The following is a 21,936-nucleotide window of genomic DNA, read 5'->3' as shown; positions in this document are numbered from 1 at the left end:
TTCTAAGCTGTAATTTTTACTGAGAAATTGAAGGCCACGCCTTTGTCAGCCCTGTGTGCTAATATTTTACTTCACACGTATAACTAACAAGTGTTCTGGGAAGACCCCTCGGTCCAAGTTTTTTGCTTTTCTGTTTTTTTCCTTCTTTTTCACTGGAGATGTTTGTAATTAAATTCTATTACTCTGGAATCTTATTAGTGTCATTATTGAATGCTTTTCTGAAATTGCAGGCATTGTGGATACTCCCTTACGAAGTAGTCCAGATGGTACATCCAAAGGGATGTGCATAATTTACAAAGGGTCATTTAGTGAAGCTTTATTTTAGAGTCCTCAAGGGGCAAGCTCTAATTACAACTATGCCAGCTTTAAAATATTCACTAGTTCTCTTCAGATAAACCCTTGGTGTCCATTTTTTCCCATGTGAAATTTGCGTTTTTCATATATCCTTGTATTTTCCTGGAAATCAAAGTTGAATTGTATGCCACTGTGGATCGGAGCACTAATCACGTAAAAGATAAAGCTCTCGAATATAAATCTATAAATTTAGAGATAAAAATATAGATCTACTGAGTTGGTCTCTCATGCTACCCCCATTTAGGCGACGTAATTTTGGCCCTTGAAATCCATGACTGTGAGGTTTAACTAGATTATTACACACATTTGTATTGAGAATCTTGAGTTTCATGTATCATTTCAAGCTCAAGCCTACTCCATCATACACTGATGTGATCCTTCCTGAATCTCAATGCAGAGACATATATTTCAGAACATAAAGACTCACGTCTTGATTGGACATATCCCAGTAGGGTCTCTCTCCATATGACATAACTTCCCACATAACGATTCCATAGCTCCATACGTCACTCGCCGATGTGAATTTACGATAGGCAATTGCTTCTGGCGCGGTCCACCGGATAGGAATCTTGCCACCCTGTGAACGTTCGAGCCATAAGTTATTCCCTAAGTGCATCACTGATGTGCCATTTTAGTCCCTGAATGTTCTTACTGTTTGCCAAGCAGGACGACAGCATTCCTGAGATAGCTCTCCAAACAATAATAAGAGACTTGTTTATTTTAACTAGTCTTCTAAGTCGAGACACTTCTCATGTGTTTTCTTTGGTCACAGGGCAGTGAACAAGTAATCTGTTTAATTATTTTTTAAAGAGCCTACCTATTTGAGTTCTGCTTCAGGCGATATTGTAGGAGAAAGGAAATCGCAGGATTTACAACATGCATATGTTATTACGGTATATCAGTGGATGCGTAGCTGACGCTCACTTTGACTTCTTGCTGAATTCTCTCACCCAGCAGCACAATGGCGATAGTTAACATTGCTTCTGGAGTCACGAACTAAGGAAGTTAAATATGAAATTTTCTATCCTCCACGCTGCCGTCCTACTTTTATATAGCATGAGAAAGATGCTTAACGTGGTTAGAAGATAATACATTACACAGGCTCTTAGAGGAAGACAAGGAGCAGATGCTAATGTCATTACTGACTTTAATGGAGGGAGGGCACCTGCAAACGTGGCAAAGGAACTGACTATTACCCAGAAAAAGTTTAAAATTGGTGCTTGATTTTTTTTTTCTTTGCCCCAAATGTCTATTGTTTGGTTATTACACTTAGGTGAAAGGTGTTTTTAATCAAGTTTCAAATTGCCTAAGGTTCCATCTGGGGAAATTAATACAACTTAACTTGAGACTCCAGTGGTTCCAGAGAGCATCATTTGAAAGCTTGCTTTACTGAGGCTACTAAACAAGACACTAAACAGTACTAGAAATTACATTGATTCACTGCAGTGTGACTGAAACACTGAAAACCCAGCGTGTTACATTTCTACTTGTTCTATACAGAAGGACGCTTGTGCTGCCTTCCACCTTCCTTAACTAGTTGGCTAAGGTTTAATCTACGTAAATGTATCATTCTCAAAGCCTCCTTTAATCTTCCTCTCCAACTAACTGGTAAAAATACAAGATCTTCAGTATTCACAAAGATGCATTCTTTCTTACATGAATGGACTTAGAATTCAAAAGTGGATATATGTGTAAGATTCAAAGCTAGAGCCACGGCCATAGAACACTACCAGGGAAAAAAAAGAAACCCACCCACCCACCAACCAACCAAACAAAAACAATGCTTAGGATTGTAAATGCAAAGTGAGCATCAAAGGAGGAAAATGTCTGCTTTCCGTTGATTTCAGCAGTGCCCAGCCCTAATGGCCAAACACTTTTAGGATTCCGTTTCTTCCATTAGTATCTTATATTCAGATTGTCCAGCTAAGAGAGGATAGCCATTAACTGTATACTGATAACTCTTAACCGTGCCCTAATCCGGCCTATCTACCAGGAGTAAAACAAAGGCCATTAAAGTTGAAAACTCCTTGCACAGTGTAAATGATTTATAAATGCTGTATACACATCCTCAGACTCAGTGGCCAACCAACTAGAAACACTGCTCTACCTTGTTTAAAATAAGAAGACTTTTTAATAATAGAAAAGAATCAAATGGAAAATCGAAAACAAGAAGGAAGGAAGGAAGGGAGGAAAAGAAGAAAAATTAAGTGTAATAAATACAATAATTACTCAAAGCTCTAGTTTGCAGTTTTTAAAGCAGTCACACATCTTAAGGCGGTTTCAAAATCCCTCTCAGAAATACAGCTTGAAAATGAATGCCTGGATATGAAGAGGCTCTGAAGGATGAGGAAACTTACAAAATCACAAAGGGCTTAAACAAAACATCAAAGTGAGAAAAGAGGAACAGTTTCATCAGAGTCAAAACCCAGAGGTCGCAAATCCTCCTTACCCTGGTGGTGTAAGCTGCTTCCGGATCATCCTCAAGTACTCGGGACATGCCAAAATCAGACACTTTGCAGACCAAGTTGCTATTTACCAGAATATTCCGGGCAGCCAGATCTCGATGCACGTAGCTCATATCCGATAAATACTTCATCCCGGACCCAATGCCACGAAGCATGCCCACCAGCTGAATGACAGTAAATCTGCCATCATTCTTCTGCACAGGAAAGGAATGAGGAAAAATCTCATTAGCATTAGGCCAAATTAATTTTCACCAAAGCATTTATTATTACTTAGATCTTTTTTGATTTCTGTATCAAGCATGCAGTGAAATGCCACACTATTTCCGGACCTTTCTGACCGAAGTCACTAATTCACTAGTAGAGTGTATCCTAAGGACTGGGTTTGCTTCCTGTGGTAGATGGAAATTATCCAACTGTAATGAATCTACGGCTCACATAGCCCCACAATGCAAGAATAAATCAAATACCACCCTCATTGAACATGGATTATTTAATAGCCTTTAAAAATCACATCATTCTCTATTTCTCCTCTTCTTCCCTTGCCCCATTAAAAAATTCCATGAATACAACTAAACAGAATGGACACAAGGAGTCTGTTAGAGTTTTCTAAATACCGACATTCTTGGGTTTAATATAAAGTAGTCACGTACCCTGAGGAATGCATCCAAGGAGCCATTCTCCATGTACTCTGTTATGATCATTACTGGTTTACCTAGAGTTTTCAGAAAGAAAAACACAAACCCTTGATGAGCACTGCAGTTAATGAGATAAAAATGGGCTGTGCACAATTTTACTGCCAAGACACCTGTCTTGTGCGATCTAATTTAATTAAAACAAGCCAAGCTTATGCCTCAGCTGTGGGGAGCTAGGAATGAAATATTAAAAGGACGGGTAGGTTTAAATTCCATCTGGAAGGTTAACCCTTTGGGTGGCCTGTTGACAAGGTCTTTAACTAAAGTGGCCTCCGGTATCCAGGGAGCACATGAATGGATAATTGCTCTCTCGAGCAAAAGGGGAAGAAGATAAATGGGCCGGCCTGTTTAAAGGCGAAAAAAATCTTTAGGATAATTAATTTATTTTGTCCCCAGAAGAGCCACTTGTGTGATGCCAAAGGAATCAATGGACAGAGAAACTTTTTTACTTATTTAGAGAAACTCAAGTTTCTAAGAGCAGTAACTACACAGGATACTTCATTACTCAGACACATCTTAAAGCTCAAGCATGCACAATATTAACCCCTCTCCTCCCCACCCCACCCCCCCCCCCCAACGCCACCTTACTCAGATCGGGAGATATCTCCTTTCTTTTCCCTTTCCTATCTATAAAAAAGGTTATCCTATTTGGTCCTTTAAGCGGACAACTTCAGCAGCAGCAGCAACAACAGCAACAACAACAACAAAAAAAACAAAAATCGAGAAGAGCTGCAGGAAATTATTTCAACGGAGACAAGTTAATTCAGCACTAGAATATCCTTGCTTCCCCTTCACCTGTTTGTGTGTGTGTGTGTGTGTGTGTGTGTGTGTGTGTGTGTGTTTGTTTTTAGCAAAGAGAATAAAATGAATTTAAGGTTTGGGAGAAGTGGGGGGGGGACAATACTTTTATTTTACTTTAGTTTTCTTTCTGAGGAACTTAGGAAATAGGAATCATTCTTTAGTTTCTTCATGGCTGGCAATGGACTCAAGATCTGAAACTCCTTTTTAAATAGTGTTTGTGGGAGGGAATTGGGGTGGGGATGTAAATCCTCAATATTGTACTAAAGGAAAGGTTAAAGCAAAGAGAACATAAAAGATTTCCCGGGAGGAAAATAAAATGCTCGTTTGATAAATCAAAAATATTCACTTTCATTGCTATACTTGTGGACGGTTTGGACTTAGACATTCAGTCAGGGAAAATGGACTGGGGTAGGTCACTGCTGGAAAGTTCCTGTAACCATCCTAACTTAATACCTTTGCCACCCAGAATACACTCTGTTCTGATGTGCGGAGGGGGGAAATGTCTTTATTTCAGAGGCAAAAATTAGGAAGAACAGAAATTTTCAATCTCCTAACAGTCCAAGTTATCATTTTTTAAAATCACTTATTTTTAATGTTTTTACCTTAAAGTTTATTTACTTATTAAACTTATAAGAGAGAGAAGGGAGGAGGGGCAGGGTGAGAGGGAGACAGAGAATCCCAAGCAGGCTCCTCACAGACAGTATAGAGCCTGACGGGAGGCTCAAACTCACCAACCCTGAGATCATGACCTGAGATGAAATTGAGCCATCCAGGAACCCCAATCATTTTTTTTTTTATTGTGTTTTTGGTATCATGTCTAAGCAATCTTTCCGAGGTAAAACTTTTGGATGAGGAAATGATACCATGGAGAGTTTATTTTCAGTGATGAATGAAAAAAATCCGGCAGAAAAAGGGCAAGTCGTGGCTTCGATCAAAGGGTGAGGAAAACCACTTCCGGTCTTTCCCCTCAGCTGGAGGGAGTCGTCTCTGAACACCTTTTCTGTCCTCCCTCAATATAATAAATAGGAAGCTCTTTGCTTTACTTATTTTATAAATTATTAAACAAATGTGTAATAAGTTAATTTTATTAATTTATTCTGACAGAGAGAGAGAGAGAAAATAGAGGGTGTGGGGAGAGGCAGAGAGACTCCTAGGCAGGCTCGGTGCTTGAGCCCGGTGGGGGACTTGATCCCACAAACCCTGAGGTCATGACCTGAGCCGAAACCAAGAGTCGATGCTTAACCCACTGAGCCACCCAGGTGCCCCGAAGCTCTCTGTCTTAGATTCATTTACCCTCTACATCTGCGGCCACGGACAGACCAAATGCATCCAAGTGAGTGGTAATGAACCCAACTCAATCAAAAGATACTTCGTCAACCAATGAGTGAGATGGACTCTCTTGCATTAACACCTACTTCTACCTCACCAGATCCCTCTGGAGGTGTGGACAAGAGAGTAGAAGCCCCAGAAGAGAGTTGCGGGGGGAGGGGTGGTGGAGGGAATGTATCATCTCCCCATCAGCTTAAAAAGTTCTTCAAGTAACTGCTGGTAATGAATTCACACGCTCCCACATCACCTTTGTGCCCTCGCGCCTCCCTCCTCTGACTGTTGGCAGGTCTTCACGATTTTTCTACATTTAGTATCCATTTGTCAGAATCTTTATGAGCTCTCCAAGAGAAATAAAGATGAATGTCTCCGTAAGCAGAGGGGCTTATAAAATGGGGCTCAGCTGGGCTCACGGAGGGACGGTGGTTCCTCCCCTGAAACAGGCAGGGACGTGGTGGGGGGGGGGGGTAGGGGGGTGGAGTGGGGGAAGGGGCCAATTCCTCTGGTGGAAATTTTAAATCATTTTCACTCAGTGACAACTGCATTATGCAAATGCATCCAGTCGTTTATAACAGTTACAGCTGTAATAGCTATGGGTTTTAGAGGCGCGGTGGGACTTTAATACAGGGATCCCCTGGTTCTCCTCTCTTCTGCAGAGGTGCTACGAAAATCACTGTCTGCAGCCGGAAAAACACCCCAAGCTGAACAGAGCCTCCTTTTGAGAAACTGGACCCCTGCAGAAGTATTTAAACAGAATGTTATCTTTCAATTAAGGTAGTGAAGGGCTCTGGGCAGCTCCGAAGGCCAACGGGCAACAGAAAAATATCCTGTCTGTAAAACTAATCTTAAAAAGCAAAGAGAGGTATTCTGTGCTAATCATAGCCTTCGCCTTCGGTGGGAAATCACATACCCTTGGCACCAAGGTTCCGTTTTTGAGGGATTCTGATGATGGGGAAAGGTGTACTTCTTAAGACATAGCGTTACCATTTAACACTGAGGGAAGTTTTCTGTTGTTTAAATTTGCCAAGCATTATGGTAAACACGGGAGGTCTTTCATCCAAAATAACCTTCTTTGGCAAGTTCTATTTTCTATCTCTATTTTGTAGATGAGGAAACTGCAATCTTGAGCAACTAACTGGTCACGACCACATGCTTTCCTAGCAGTGGCGTGGACACGGCAGCCTCCAAGTCCGGTGCCCTGAAGCCTTTGCCTCACCTTCCAGATCTTTAGAAATGTGAACGCATGGGCCCCACCCCACCTGAGGAATAAAACCTGCTCCGGGAAACTGTTTGAACACGTTTTCCAGAATTCTGATGGACGTTTAAGCTTGAGGAGGACCTCTGAATGAAGGCACACTTTCTCTCACTTTTTAGGAACCTCCTTATTGTCTCTTCTTAAAAGATGATGTGCTCTTGGGTCTTACTTTCTGCTCTACCCCAGAGCTAATGGCCAAAGTTTCACTCTTTTAACCTACTCTTCTCTCCCCATGGCTCCCTTTTACCCACTCTGCACGTGTTCACTGAGGGTGCTTCTCACAGGCACCTTGAATCAAGTGAGAGGAACCTTGGCCTTCCTGGAGACACGGCCCCGGGGCTTATAAGATCTTTGCTGTGTAATGAAATAGGAGGTACTGCGGCTCCTAGAACAGAGCCACCCTTCAGTAGTAACCGCTTCAGCTCACTGTCCATGTGGTGCCTTAAAAATGGGTCTTAGCCAGCCTTACAGATGTATTCAGGGTTTGCTTCACAAAACGCATCTGTCGCGCTGGGTCGTATTTTAACTGAAGCGTGGTTCGCAGGCTCCGCGAATGCTAATGGGCTAAAAAAGGAAGGTTCAACCAGGTGTTGCTGTAAATAGACTTCCAAGATTCACTCCCTGCATCTGGGACTGAAGGTTCGAGCACGAGGCGTGGCGAGCTTTTGTTGTGTTTCATACGAAAAGTACTTACATTTTATTTTGCTTACCATCTGCTTGCGCCTACCCTGTGACAATCAGTTTGGTCTAGCAAAGGTTTGAAAGATGGCGAGGCAGACCAAAAATCTGCAATATTAATTTCCCTAAAATCTCACACAAGCTGCCTTGGAAATAGGGTATCAGCCTAAACCATAGACCCATTGAGAGCTGACTGCAAGATTAATGACTTGTCCTGCACTGATTTCCTCCCATTAGCAATCAGTGGGTCTGCTCCATCTGTCATTTCCCTGGAAAGAAAATGTGTGTTTAATTTGCCAGGAACTTCTAACTTGGCTTTGTGAAAGGAGCGCCCCACGTACATTTGGTGACAACGCCTTCCAAGTGAATTATATTCGGGTGGTCAAACTGTCCCATGATGCTGGCCTCACTCAGGAAGTCTCTCCTCTGTTTATCTGTATAACCAGCTTTCAGGGTCTTGATGGCCACACAGATCTCTCTCTTGCCAGGCACTTTGAGACGCCCACTGCATACTTCACCAAATTCACCTTTGGGAGAGAAAACGAATCAACGATGGGCCAGAAACACATTCAAGATGAAAGTAAGAGCTAACATTTGTTGCGTGCTACTTACATGCCAGGCACTCTGCTACTGTTTTACATAGATCAAGGGAATTTCACGTACACAGCTATTTACATATATACCTGTACGCGCGATATGTTCGTACACGTTTGTATAATCCGCATAGGTATATTTAATATCCACAAAGAAAATAGGCTTGCTTATTAGAGAGACACTCAAACACCTACCAACTCCTATGACTTTTTCAATCTTAATGCAGGATGCGTCGATTTCTTTGGCAAATTCTCGAACTGCTTGGTTGGGATCTTCATAGGTAAAGGGGTCCACGTAAGTTCTAACACCTAAGTAAGAAACACGTGACAGGTTGGCAGAATACTTCTCAGAAACCGCTAACGAACTTAAGTTGTCCGCGTCTAAAAATATTTCGCAGAGGAAGTTTTCTTAGCATGACAAACATACTTAGCAATAGACATACAGAGATGTTTAAACTCTTGCTCTGGTTTTCATTAGTGGGTAAACAAAGAATTGTTAGCTACTTAAGAGGCCACAGCTCTACTGACTTCCTGGAATGTCTTCACCCTTCAAGGAGGAAATTTTAAAAACAACCCATCCCATGGAGGAAAAGAGAGTCTCTACAAGAAAATTTGGAATGTGTTAGCTGAATACCTTTGTGCAAATCGGTTGCTCGTGTCCCACCCACCATCTGCAGCTACATTTGCTCAGGGAAGATAATGGGAACTTCCTTTCTTAATCGGCCATGTTTACACGGTGCCCGATATCTGGACCAATTAAGCACGTGACCGATAATTAACAAAGGAAGATGAAAGCTAGGTTAAAATAGACAAGAGGGACAATGCTAGCCAGCTGACTGGAGAATATACACTCTGTATTGGGCTTCCACATTTATTCTGCTTTGGGAAGAAGGTGTTATAAGTAAAGACACTGAAGGTCATCCGAAAGCTGCAGTTGGAGAAAACGTTATAGCCTAGTTGTGAATGGTTAGAATATCAGGAAGTGTCATTCAGCCAAACCCCACAGACAACTCGCAGCCGAAATTCAGGGCTGCTGGGACAAGAAGCATCAGTAATTACTGGGACCTCTCCTTTCCCTGCCAGAGCTCCTAGGGCTTTGGGGCACAGAAAGGGTGTAGGGCACTGGTTGGCCTAATCTCCTTGATTTTCCAGAACTATCAGTCTTGTCCTCATCATCTCATTTAAATTAAAAAAAAAAAAAAAAAGTCATGTTTTGTTTTTAAAAATATATATACCACATGCAAATTTTAAAAATACGGTTTTAGAAAGAAAATAAGGTGACTAAATGGAAGGTTGTCAGACATTCCATAGCCTTTATTGCTTTATATGCTGTAGCCAAGAAAATCTTTCTCAAGATGATTCTTCCTACCCCTAGTTTGTCTCTTCTTTCCACCTCCCTGTGCTGCTGTCCAATAGGGCACTTATTAGCCACACCTTGCTATTTACATGTAAATCACTTAAAATCAAAGAAATTAAAAATGTGCTTCCTCATTCACATTTGCTACTTTTCAAGTATTCAATAGTGCACGTGGCTACTGGCTAATGCGTTGGACAGGGCAGGTAGAGGACAACGCCATCATCTCAAAACGTTCTATTGGATCTTAGGAATCTTCTACCTCGTCAAGTCATTCTAGGGCCAGTTCTCTGAATTTATTCTTCCACCCCCGAATAAGCAGAACCCACTAAAGAGATATTAGTAGTCCTGAATGCCACAGCACATATTGTTGGGGGTAGAGCGATTACTGTTCGTTCCTTGTTCTTTTCCTCTCCAAAAACTGTATCTTACAAAGATGAGAAAAATTGTCACCTGTTAAGCCTTGTCACCCAGCTACACAAATGACCAGCAAGACCGATACTTTTTCAGGGTAGACAGTAAAATAAGGAATAAGAAGAATCGAAAGGAAATTTCCCCAACCCCCATCTTTAACCTCACTCGAAACAATCCCAAATCACTTATTTCAGGGGAAAATAACTACGTTACTTAGATAATTCTATGAAAGAACTATAATACTGATAGCCACATGAATTTAATGCAGGCATTTCTAAACTGAAAACACGAGACAGAGTCTAAAAATAAAATGTATTCTTAATCCAGTTTTTGTACCTTGATTCAAATGTTTCTCTTCATCTGCTTCTTGTTTAGCTTTACTGTATTTACTCCGTCTATTAAAAATAAAAAAAAACACACACACCAATATTTTCAAAAGTAGTAAGCCACAAGATAAGTTCTTTGCTACCATACTATATATAAGTCAGGCAGATAAAAATGCTGTGCACATTTCACAGGCAAGTAAACCGAGGTTTATGGAAAGTTTGCTGGTGAATAATGGTTTCAAACACAATCAGAACTGATTGTGTCTCTGTCTTTTTTTTTGAGAGAGAGAGAGAAATCATTAGTGGGGGAGGGGAGAGAGACAATCTTAAGCTGAGGGCCGTGGAGCCCTCAGCAGAACTTGATGTCACCAATGTGAGATCATGACCTGAACCAAAATCAAGAGCTGGACGTTTAACCAACTGCACTAAACAGGTGCCCCCAGAGTCTCTGCTCTTACCCACAATGTTAGAAACTAAGGTGATAAAACAAATATTTTATAATATAATTTCAAATCTCCAGAATCAATTTCTCTTATTGAAGATAGATGATAAGTTTATTGGCTAGTTTTCCCATACATATTCCAAAGTAAAATAAGTTTCCATGGGTGAATTATGCACAAATCAAATGGCGATAATGTTCAGTATGTGCTAAGTAATAGTAAGTCCTGTTGCTACAACCACAAAAACCACTACCAGAAAAAAAACTCATTATATTATATGATATTCTTAAAACAATAGTTTTGTGGTTGACAAAAACCTCATTATCATATTATATGATATTCTTAAAACAATACTTTTGTGGTTATTGGTTTCAGCTGCTGCTTACAAACTCCTAAATTTTTAATGAAAATTTAAAAGGTAAATATTTGCGCTTTCTACTTGATCACGTTCCTTAAGAGTTTGTAGGAAACTTGAAAGAGTAAAAACGAGAAGTTTCCATTTGTAGCTGAAATCTCTTTCCAAAATAATGGCGTACGGTCTCACATTTGGTATTCTGCTCTAAATGTCCTAAAGAAATGAGCTTTGGGTGTTACAAAAGTCTTGGGAGTCAGAAATCTTGAATACGTATAAATCTTAAATCAATAATTTTGATACGTTATATATGCATGCGTGTGTGTATATATATATGTGTGTGTGTGTATATCGCTGAAATGAATCAAAAGCTCAACTCAGTTGGTACAACGGATTTCTAAAGTTTGGGGGACGATGAGGTCAAATAAGCGAATAAGATGTGTGCATTTGTGTTTCTGTCCCAAATGTAAAGTACACTGGAGTTCACTGGAGTTTATAATCATCTCCTAGTTTCTAGGACCTTTACAGACAAGGTAAGTCCAGATTTCTTACAGTGAGGAAACTGAGGCCATAAAGCATCTCGGCAGTGTGGTCCTATCAGAGTCTGGACCCCTGAACCCCTGAACTTTGAGCAAGTAGAGAAGGGTGGGATGATCGTGTAAAAGAGATAACAGCAGACAACCTAACGGGGCCGAACTGGACAACCGGAGATGCAGTCCCATCACGGTCCCCCATCAGCTCCTGATTGTCCTTGGTGCGGGATCCAGCTCTGTGATCGGGCCCTCAGGGCCTGCAGATGTCTCTCTGTGTGTTGTCATTTCCCTGCAAGTAATACCACCTTCCACTTGTACACCGCATTTCACTTTTCAGAGTGTTCCGGACACATTATCATCCCCTCCCCTAACTGTTTACAAAGCAGGAAGCAGCTTGGTAAACAGAGACCTCAGTCACTAGAGTTAACTGCCAAGCGTGTAGAATTCTTGCATTTTTACTTTGCTTTCAACTTTTTAAAGAGCCATCGTGTCTATTATTGAATCCTATCTTCACGACAACCCCATGGAAGTAGGAAGCCAGACAGACATGCTCAGTTCCACAGCACATGGGGCAAGTGATTCACCCACGACCCTCTTAGCAAGGACAGGAGTGCGTCTCCCCTGATCCGCTCACTATCTCACATGCCCCTCGTAGTGGAGATGAAGTTATATCAAGATATCTGATGAGAGTTATTGTAAGTAATACTGTATTTTATATCAGTATATCCACTTAAGTTGGATTCCACTGCTTTGAAAAGCCATTGCTTCATCAAGGAAACACAACACGTCGAAATGTCCCGAAACCAAGCGTCTGGATGGGAGATGTAGTCCCCTCGGCCCCTCCCCACCCCTTTCCCCTTTTAAAGGAAATAGAAGTGTTAGGTCAGGGACTATGAAAACAAGATTTTATGTCAGGGAAACGCGTGGCGAGGTCCCACGGGTGTGATAGGGTCCTGCCAGTCTGTGCGATTGTATCTTATCAGCGTCCCTAAAAGCATGATCTAAAATTACAAGTATATCTCTCGAACCACTTAAGATTTCCAATACTGATTTGAATGTCTTTCCTTTAAAGAAGCAAAACAATGCATAGAGCAGAGGAGAGCTTTGGTACCAACTTTAAATGGCCAGCGAGTCAGTCAAAAAGACCCTGAAATATCCCAATAGAAACAACGGCCTCCAGCTGTCCAGGAGTGCAGTTATCTGTTTTACATCAAGCACCTCCATTAAATATGTGCAAAGCCAGAGGAAATGCAAAATGGCAGGGGTCATTAATTATAAGGTGGCCACGCCCACCCCTTCCTCAGACTTCTAAACATAGAAGGAGGAAGTAAATTAGAGGGGAAGGTGTAGTTTTAAAGAAACTTCTTGACTTGCAGTGTTCCTTGGAGGAGAGAACCCCCGAGGAGTCCAGAAAATGCTGGGAAAGAAACACAAGAAATTACTGTTCAAAGACGAATGGTAGCCTGATTAGCTTTTCCATGATACACTGGAAACGGAAATGCCCAAGTCAGGATCCATCTTTGTCACCTGATGACTCTTCTTCCTTGGCTCAGGGATGGACAAAGTGTACGTTAGTGTTCCAGGAAAGCCCGCTGAAGTTGGGTTGGCCAGGCTGGAGGAAACCACACAGCCTAAAGAAGTGCTAACTCTAAACTGACATCCAAGGCCGATCACCTGAATGGCAGAAGGAATCCTTTGTTGCTGAAGATTTTCTAATTCCTGGGATTTGGGCAATCTGATTGTAACAGGGTAGGGTGGGGGGGGGGGAGGGGTTTTAGTGAATGCTCCAGAAGGAAGCCGGGACCTTTCATCTGCAGGAGGGAGAGGAAAGCCTCCCCTTCAGGTGGAGCTGGGAGGCAGAGCTGAGCCCTCCCCAGCCCTCTGTCAAAAGGGGGGCGGAATCAGGGTATTAGCAGGCATTGTTGAGGAACAGCGTGAGCCCCAAGCACTGCCCTCCCAACCAATGTGTCCTTCTGGCACCTTGACTATTCAATAAAACAAACAAAACCTTGGAGGGGGAGCGTGGCAGGGGCCCAGCACAGGAAAACCCTGCTTTTATTAAAATACTAACTTCCCTGATCAAGTGGATGGATTTGATTGATGTGGTTCACTGTTCCAAAACTAATTAGTAAAAGGTAAGTAATTTATTCAGCTAAAGTGCAGATTAAAGAAGATAAAGCAATGTAATAACCAGCACGGCTCCAGGAGGACCCTTTGCAGCATTTAATGGCATCACCCATGAAGATTCATAGAGGCCATCCTTCTTTTTCCCCTTCCTTAAGCTGTCATTGTTCTTGCACCAAATGACGTCTAAATGTTCTTCATGAGCAACATTTTGAAATGGTTGGAATTGAACCGTACAATTGCACGCAAGTTGTTTAGAAATGTTCCCAGAGTACCATCTGCCCCCTCATTGTATGAATTTACATGACTCCATCAGAGCCAATTGAGGCTAACATTTGAGTGCATTCATTCTTATGTGATCATAATATTCCAATTAGGACACCAGGCGAGATAGATACAGACGGAATGGGAACTGGCTCAGCATCACGCGAACAGTTAGCTCCAAAGTGGAAAATCGCAGCCTTCATTCGAAGACAAAATCAACGTGCCAAGTCTGACTTTACGGTGTGCGTTAGGCGTGCACATTACTTCACAGACTGCGACTGCTCCCATCAGCCCCGAGACTCCTGAAATCGGGGTCCGCTCGGACCGTCCGCGTGGGCTTTTGACGTGGGTCAGTTTTTTTCAGTTCAGAGGACATGAAAATAATCTATGCCAGTATTGGAAGCCAGGGAAGATGGATTCCTGTCCTGATCAGGCGACTAAGTAGCTGTGGGACCTTGGTTTAGTTAATTGTTTAACCTCCTCGCCAGGCCTCGAGATCCTAATACAGAAGATGCCAGTGTTAGAATTAAGTAGTTTCCTGTACCAGAGCCATGGGTATGTATGTTTTCAGAAATCTTGCTGCAACCACCTCATTTATTTTCTTAAAATCAATTCACTTGTTTTTTTCTTTAATTCTATTAAAAAGGGGACAGTCAGTATACCCCAATATGAATGGACATAACAATAACCCAGTAGAACCAGCCATCATTAGAAAGTCAGTATAAAAACCTCCATGCCTGGTTATCAGGCAATACTTGCCTCTGATCACCAAAAGAGAAAGGAGAGACTCATCTTGTATTCTAGTCTCTTCTTAGAAGTTTTTTCTTGAATAATCAAATATTATTTGGGGGAAGGGCACACTGGCCTAAAGCAACCCAGATTAATAGTATTTGGGATAACCTGATGAAGTCACGAATAAAGGAGCAGGGATCAGAGAAACGTAACACATTCCATCATCAGTCCCGGAGGTTATGACCTTCTCGCTGCATTTTATGATGTCATTGTTAACAGTCCTTTCAAAAATCACTTTAGCTAGCAATAAAGTGGTTCCACTGCGGAGACCACAAATAAATACCTGTGGCAGTATGGGGACACGGTGTCATGCTTCTGAGAGAACGCACACGCGTGGTTTGGGATAAACTTTCTAGGGACAGCATCGCATAGATACAAGGCGAACGGCACGCAAACGGCCCCGCAGCAAGGACAGCGTGTGCCCACAAAGCTGACACAGTCTTCTAATTACAACTCAAGGGCCGAAGGGTACACGGACCGTAGACGCTTCTAAAAAAATGTAAGGTAATTAGCTTAAGATCACGTGGGTGGTAAAAACATACAATACGTCTTAAGCCAACATACTCGGCGTATCATTTCAAATACGTAAATAAAGTTTATAAATGTGGGAGTTTGATGCTTTCCCTGAGCTCCCTGAATGGTTTATACACGCAAGTTGGCCGAAAGGAAAAAGGGGATCTTCTCATTGAGAAAGAAATGGAGATTACCCTGGCTCGCCTACAGCTCAGGCTTCTCAGTAGAAAGGAAATATAGTAAATGAAACAATTGCTATCAAGAAAAAAAAAAAAAAAAATTCTAGCAAGATACCAGCTGTGAGCCTGAGGCCGTTTCCTCTTTCCTCAATGACAAATTAGCACCAGACAGATTTTTCTTTGAGGTGATCAGAAGGGCTGAAAGTTTTCTCGCTGTGTGGGTCCTAGCCCTCTACTTCTTAAAAAAAAAAAAATCTCACATGGCATCATGTGGGCCTCCGTTGGAGGGGGATCACCTTAAAAGGGGGTCTCTCTGTCTCTGGCACTGACTCCGCCATCAACATTCTGTGGCTCTAAAACGTTAAGCAGCGGCCCTATCATTTCCCAGCCAGGATATTCCATGGGTTGGTTTCCAGACTGGTCGGCGAGATCATTTGGGGGTGCCGCTTACCACCTTTCGCACTGAAAGCACGGACCAGACTTCTGTCCGCACTACCCGTCTCCTCCCTCTTCACCTGTTCTTGTCGCATTGAAACATCTGTACTGCGGCGTGACAGAACACACAGCTTGCGTGCGGAGGACAAGCAGCTGAGTGTGCATCAGCGGGTGCAAAGCCTGTCAGCTACCTGGCTCCAGGCGGCTTTCCCGTGACAGCTTTATGGCCGACACTAAAGAAGAATCAATAGGAGGGCAAGGGGTTGACATTTCATTTTCTAAAAAGTGATCCATTGAGGACCAATCACCAAGCAGTGTTTATCAGCCTTGGGAAGTGACATTTTTTTTTTAATGGGGGAGAAGGGACAAGAATCATCGCTGGGTAACTCGACAGGTTCAATTCTCGAAGGTGGGGACTCATAATTGGAAATCCGATGCATCCTCCTATCCATTCTGTCCTAAAGAATAAAGTGATCAATAAAGGCAGCACGGAAATCAAGTCATCAAGTTTGCGATTCTATGTTCTATAGCTCCAAGCTTTTAATAAGCCTGTCTTCCTGCATGACATTTTCATGCGCTTTTCCTTTCTTTTCGTCAAAGCAGAACATCCGGAAGAAACTTAAGATGGGGTGACTTCTTCCTAAATATTCCCGTTGCATTGGTATCGTTAAGGTAACTTGAAAAGACAAAGGTAACGCTAAAGAAACACTGGTCGCATAGACGAAGGCTCCCATCAACATCAAAGAGGAGGTTGAGACACAAGACGAGACCCACTTTCTGCAAACGAGTATCCTCTCAGATGGTTCTGAGCATCACATGGTGCTGAGTTTTAGCCAAATGTTATTTTGAGGTGGAGGAAATTAAGAATTTTTTTCGTAGTTTGAGACTTTTAAATGTCTTCCTTTCTGCTAAAAATTATTGCGATGCACCGTCAAATTTTCAGAGGCGGAAATGTGTGATAATGAAAGCAAGAGCCCATGTGATTTTCATAAACCCCCCCATCCCACCATCAGAAATGGATATAGACTATTGCACACAGTTGCCCGTGTGTTTGTGTGCCCGCCATGTGGACATACGCAAGACCCAAAGGCAATGGACAAGCAAGAGGTTCATCCTGATTGACTTCCACAATCAAATGCCAGAAAAGGTAAGTCCATCTGGAATTCAAATTCTGGGGGCACCCGGGTGGCTCAGTCGGTTGAGCGTCCGACTTTGGCTCAGGTCATGATCGCGCGGTCTGTGAGTTAGAGCCCCGCGTTGGACTGGCTGCTGCCCAGTGCAGAGCCTGCTTCAGATCCCCCTTCCCCTGCTTGCATGCTCTCTCTCTCTCAAAAATAAACATTTTTTAAAAAAATCTTAGAGAAAAAAAGTCAAATTCTGTTTAGGCCAAACTGAAGTTTCCAAAGACTGAGATATAGCAATATGTGGGTGCGACAGGCACGTCTATGTATGTTTCATGTGTGTAACAGAGCAAAAGGAATAAGTGGTTTGTGGTTCTTCGGGATGGAACTCACGGCTCTAATCAAACATGCTGCTATGGACTTTGCACCGAAAAGAACAAACACAATGACAAATGTAGGTGGTGCCTGCTCACGATGAGTTCTTGTTCCATACTGTAGGAGAGTGACCGTGATTCATTTCTACAATACCGGACATTCGGGACAGTGGGAGAGGAGGCATGATATTAATAAATACATGTGACAACTGAGACCATCCGGGCAAATTAGGATATACAGTCATCACCCTAATTATAAAGTATCACAAAGTGAGGAAAAAGCACCATGGCTTGCTCAGGCCAGTGGCAACGGCCAGAGGCATTGTCGTGATATCACCAGGTTAGTTCACCAACAGCAGAGGCAGAGAGAGACAGGATACAACAGACCCTAGCCAGGGAGCCGAGCATGGCTGCTGGGTAAGCCAACAGTGGGTCTCCTATTAAGGCAACGCAATGATCCTAGACCAGTACTGCGCCTTTCTGAGATCATTTTCCTCTTCTATTACATGAAAGCGGTTATGTTTAAGATGATCGTTTTTGACATCCCCAGGTTCTGCTTCTTTTTTTTTAATTTTTTAAATTTGTTTTGCCAAAAGCTCCACCTTGTGAAATAGTGGACAGCATAGGGGAGTGAAGGTTGGAGAAGCCTAGAAGTGGGCACATATTGGAGCTAAGTGGCCGTCCCTCCCCCCCCCCCCCCCCCCCGCATCCCTCGGGAGCCTCTGGGGAGCGCAATAATCAAAAACATCGGCTGCCTGGTCGTTTTCATTTCTCCCTCTCTTTTCTAGACTGTTTTTCAAGTATCAAGTTAGTCTGTAGACTTTCACAGAAGAATAAGTAATCTGCTGTTTCAGATTCATCTCCAAAAACAGTGCGATGCCCACAGCATGCTTAACGGTTCTCCTTGTTGATGGCCTTTCCTGAAAGAAGATTGCGCGTGGAGCCCAATTATTTGCTTTGGTTGCAATTATTATTCACCGAACTCACGTTGAAGCACCTACTGTGTGCTGACTTCTCTACTTTACCCATCAAAATTCTGTCAGTAACTCTTACGGGCAGATCTTCTAAGATCCTCTAGCCCTACTTTATAAAAGGGGAAAAAAAGACGGAAAGAGTTTAAGTAATAGAGCTGACCAATGGTAGGGCTAAAATTTTGGACCCACGTTTTATACGGCTTCTTTTTTGCCTTTGGCAGTAAGTCCGAGCTTAAGAGAGGTATAAATGTAACACCTTACAGCTCAGAGTATCTAGAAATCTCTCATTGGCTTGCTTCTCGGCTGGGTTTCCAGGAATTAGCTGGGTCTTTCCAGGACTCTCAGCTGCCACCAGTCACAGCCAACAGCTCCAGCAGGGACGTGGGGAGATCAAAGCCAAGAGCAAGGAGCTGGCCACCGTACATGCCCTGTTTATGATGTTAATCAAAAGCCTCGGCTTTGTGGGGAGGAGACAAAAAGCTCCCTCATAAAAACCCGAGATGGGGGGGGGGGGTGGGCAGTGAGTGGCTTAAGTGCTTACCTCCTGCTGATGACAAAAGCCGCAATGAGAATGACCACCAGCACCACACTGCCTGAGACAGAGACCAGGAGGACTGTGGAGTTAGCCCCATCTCCGATGATCCGGGAGGGCACTGGCAAAGACAGTGACACAACAATCACCTCTGGGAAGGTTCAAGGAGCTAGAACGTCTGTCTGCTTGGGGCACGAGTTCCAAAGTGCTGAAGCCATGTGGACCGCTCAGAGCCTCTCTTGCCCTTCGGTAAGTGCTTACACAATGGGATTTCTAAGAGAGCTTTAATGGGATGAAGACGTTCTCTGTATAACTGCATGAAGAACTTCAACCGGAAGATTCTTCTTAAATCCCCTGGTAAACATTACCGCCCGTTGTTTTTTCTTCTTTCCGTTTCTAGTTTCAGCCCTAACACTTATTTAATGATCTGATGCGTTCCTTGTGAGAAGCACACTTGGAAATTTCAAAAACGACAAGCAGTTTTGAATACTTACCCAGCCCTCACCCCAAATCTATCAAAACCCTGCTTACTATTGCCCAGCTCAAAAGCCACGTCCTCTTTGAAGCCTTCCAGGAATATCCCCCCAAAATGTCAAACCCCTTCAGATTCAATTCTAGAGTACTTCCTCTTCTGTTTTTATATTCATATTTTATTTCACAACTTGTGAATAAAATTACTTTCGAGAACTGACGTTGAAAATTCTTCTCTACCGTCTCCTTCTCAAGTAAGCTCAACTTTGGTTGGTTAATTACATAGGGGGAGCCATCTTATGGAAACTGCTTATTCATCGGGCATGTCCTTTGTTAACATTTTCCATTCAATCAATTAGTTGGTCCAACTCACAATGTTGAAAGATTTGATATATTGGTCCAAAGAGGCTTTTAAAAAAAACCGACCTGACTTGGTTAAAACAGATTCCTAGAAAGAAATAAAAGGGGTGGGGGGAAAGGGCCCCTTCTTTACTCTTCCCAGGGAGAAAACTTCCTATCTTAATGTAAGAGAGCTATGCAAGGCTCAATCGGTCTACTTAGCAGCCCCCTCTTTCATCATTTATAGAAGACTCAAAATAAAAAAATAAAAAAATAAAGAAGAAGAAGAAAACATTTTCAATCATACAAAAAGACAGGTTAGATAATACGAAAAATGCTCTTTTCTAAATAGCATGGGATTTTCCAAGTTACAGACATCTTATTTCCACGCAGTGTTCGTTGCAACAGAATGTTTGCCTGACCAAAAATGAGGTACAGCTCCTTGGATTTCACTGTAATGTGATTTCACCTAGACTGTAAAAAAGGGCCTCAGCAGCTGATACCTGTGTTGGTCGTGACCTCTAGGGGCTCACTGAAGTCTCCATAGCCGGCTGCTGTCCTGGCTCGCACATGGAACACGTAGGAAGTCAGAGGATTCAGGCCTTTGATATCCGTGTTTCTGGCAGCCGTCCGGACGATCCGGTAGCTTCGCTCATTCTGATCCTGCATCATGGGGACGATAAAATTGGGGAAGGTGCTAAATAAATCCCTCACCTATTCTAGGCCCAATTTAAATTTTTTTTTTTTTTCTCAACGTTTTTTATTTATTTTTGGGACAGAGAGAGACAGAGCATGAACGGGGGAGGGGCAGAGAGAGAGGGAGACACAGAATCTGAAATAGGCTCCAGGCTCCGAGCCATCAGCCCAGAGCCCGACGCGGGGCTCGAACGCACGGACCGCGAGATCGTGACCTGGCTGAAGTCGGACGCTTAACCGACTGCGCCACCCAGGCGCCCCTCTAGGCCCAATTTTAAAGGAACCAGGCCAGGGCACTCAGAAGTTGAAAGTAGAGATTGATAAACTCTCTAAACCTTATATTCTCTTTGATGTGGGAAGTACCACTGTTACATGCTGGATGTGGAAAGACACGTGGAGTTCAGGTATGATCACCATTGACGCTGACCATATCCAGACCTTTACTTATAATCTTTTTTGAAAAGAACATCAGACGATGGTTGGTGGCTTTTCTCACTCCACAGTTGACAATTTAAGAGAAATAGCTGTAAGAAGTTCTCTTGTCTTTTTCTATTTTCTGTCTAGAAAATGTCAAAAATGTTGTAATCTGGTTTCAGTGAAAAATAAATCCTGTCCCTTTTCTGCTTTTAATAAGGAAGCCAATAAGTGATTATCTTTAAAAAGAAAGAGAAGTCAATTGTTCATTTTCTAGACAATCGTGAATGCAAATAGCTCTCTTCAGAATCCTGTCCTTTATGAGAGACAAGTTATTTGTAAAAATAATGTCTTTCTATAACTTTAAGAGGCTGAAAAATGTAATTTTCCTTCCCCGATTTTCTATTAAAAGTCATCAAAACCCACACCTTGATTCTGAATAGCAGTGATCTACTTAAACAGATCATTATTTCGACTTTTATGAGTCACTCTCACTGATAGAAGGCTTATATATAAGAACTTCTTCGCTATCTTGATTCCCATTACTCGAAAGAAAAAAAAATGGTTATATTAGAACACAATGTATTTTTCCTATTTTTCAAGATAACGGATTTAATATATAAAATTCATAATTGGATTCGATTGGGGAACAAAATGCATTTGGTCTTGAAATTCACTGGTACTCAGCATTTACAACTGGCTAAAAACTAGAGAGACAAAGGAAGAAAGGAGGGAAGGGAGAAAGGGAGGAAGGGAGGGAGGGAGGGAGGGAGGGAAGGAACAGAAAGAAGGAAGGAAGGAAGCTTGCTCATCCAAGTAATACCTTCTCGTAATACTTGACTTCATACTCCAAGATCACCCCGTTGGGTCTATCTGGTTCCAGCCAAGCCAGAGCAACACTGTACCTTGTAACTTCTTTAGCCTGGACCAAAGCAATGGACGATGGTGCTATTGGGAAAACAAACAAACAAACAAGCGAAAACAAAAGACTTCTTGCTTTAACGGGGAAGAAAATGGCGGTCTCAATCAATAATCTCATTTTACTTAAGAAGAGTGTCAAGGATTGTCTTGTCGTCCCCCCCCCTCCCCCGCCGTCCCCATTTCACTCCTTCCCAGGACAAAGGC

General features: G+C 42.5%; 1 protein-coding gene across 5 annotated transcripts in view; it reads right to left on the bottom strand.

Moving 5' to 3' along the window:
* The window catches only part of EPHA4 (EPH receptor A4), a 150,590-nt gene that overhangs the window by 14,565 nt on the left and 114,089 nt on the right, over positions 1-21,936 (bottom strand). For all 5 annotated transcript variants that reach the window (XM_060623802.3, XM_060623801.3, XM_060623803.3 and 2 more), the window contains 9 exons: positions 21,635-21,759; positions 20,205-20,364; positions 18,901-19,012; positions 10,269-10,327; positions 8,360-8,473; positions 7,913-8,098; positions 3,470-3,531; positions 2,804-3,013; positions 782-931 (listed from right to left, as the gene is read on the bottom strand). In XM_060623802.3, coding sequence (XP_060479785.1) covers positions 782-931; positions 2,804-3,013; positions 3,470-3,531; positions 7,913-8,098; positions 8,360-8,473; positions 10,269-10,327; positions 18,901-19,012; positions 20,205-20,364; positions 21,635-21,759 — 1,178 coding nt within the window. The remainder of the gene's footprint in view (positions 1-781; positions 932-2,803; positions 3,014-3,469; positions 3,532-7,912; positions 8,099-8,359; positions 8,474-10,268; positions 10,328-18,900; positions 19,013-20,204; positions 20,365-21,634; positions 21,760-21,936) is intronic.

This window comes from Panthera onca, chromosome C1, assembly GCF_046562875.1.
Source record: "Panthera onca isolate mPanOnc1 chromosome C1, mPanOnc1 haplotype 2, whole genome shotgun sequence".
NCBI lineage: Eukaryota > Metazoa > Chordata > Mammalia > Carnivora > Felidae > Panthera > Panthera onca.
Note: the sequence above shows the minus strand (reverse complement) of the source record. Positions and strands in the feature narration are given on the sequence as shown.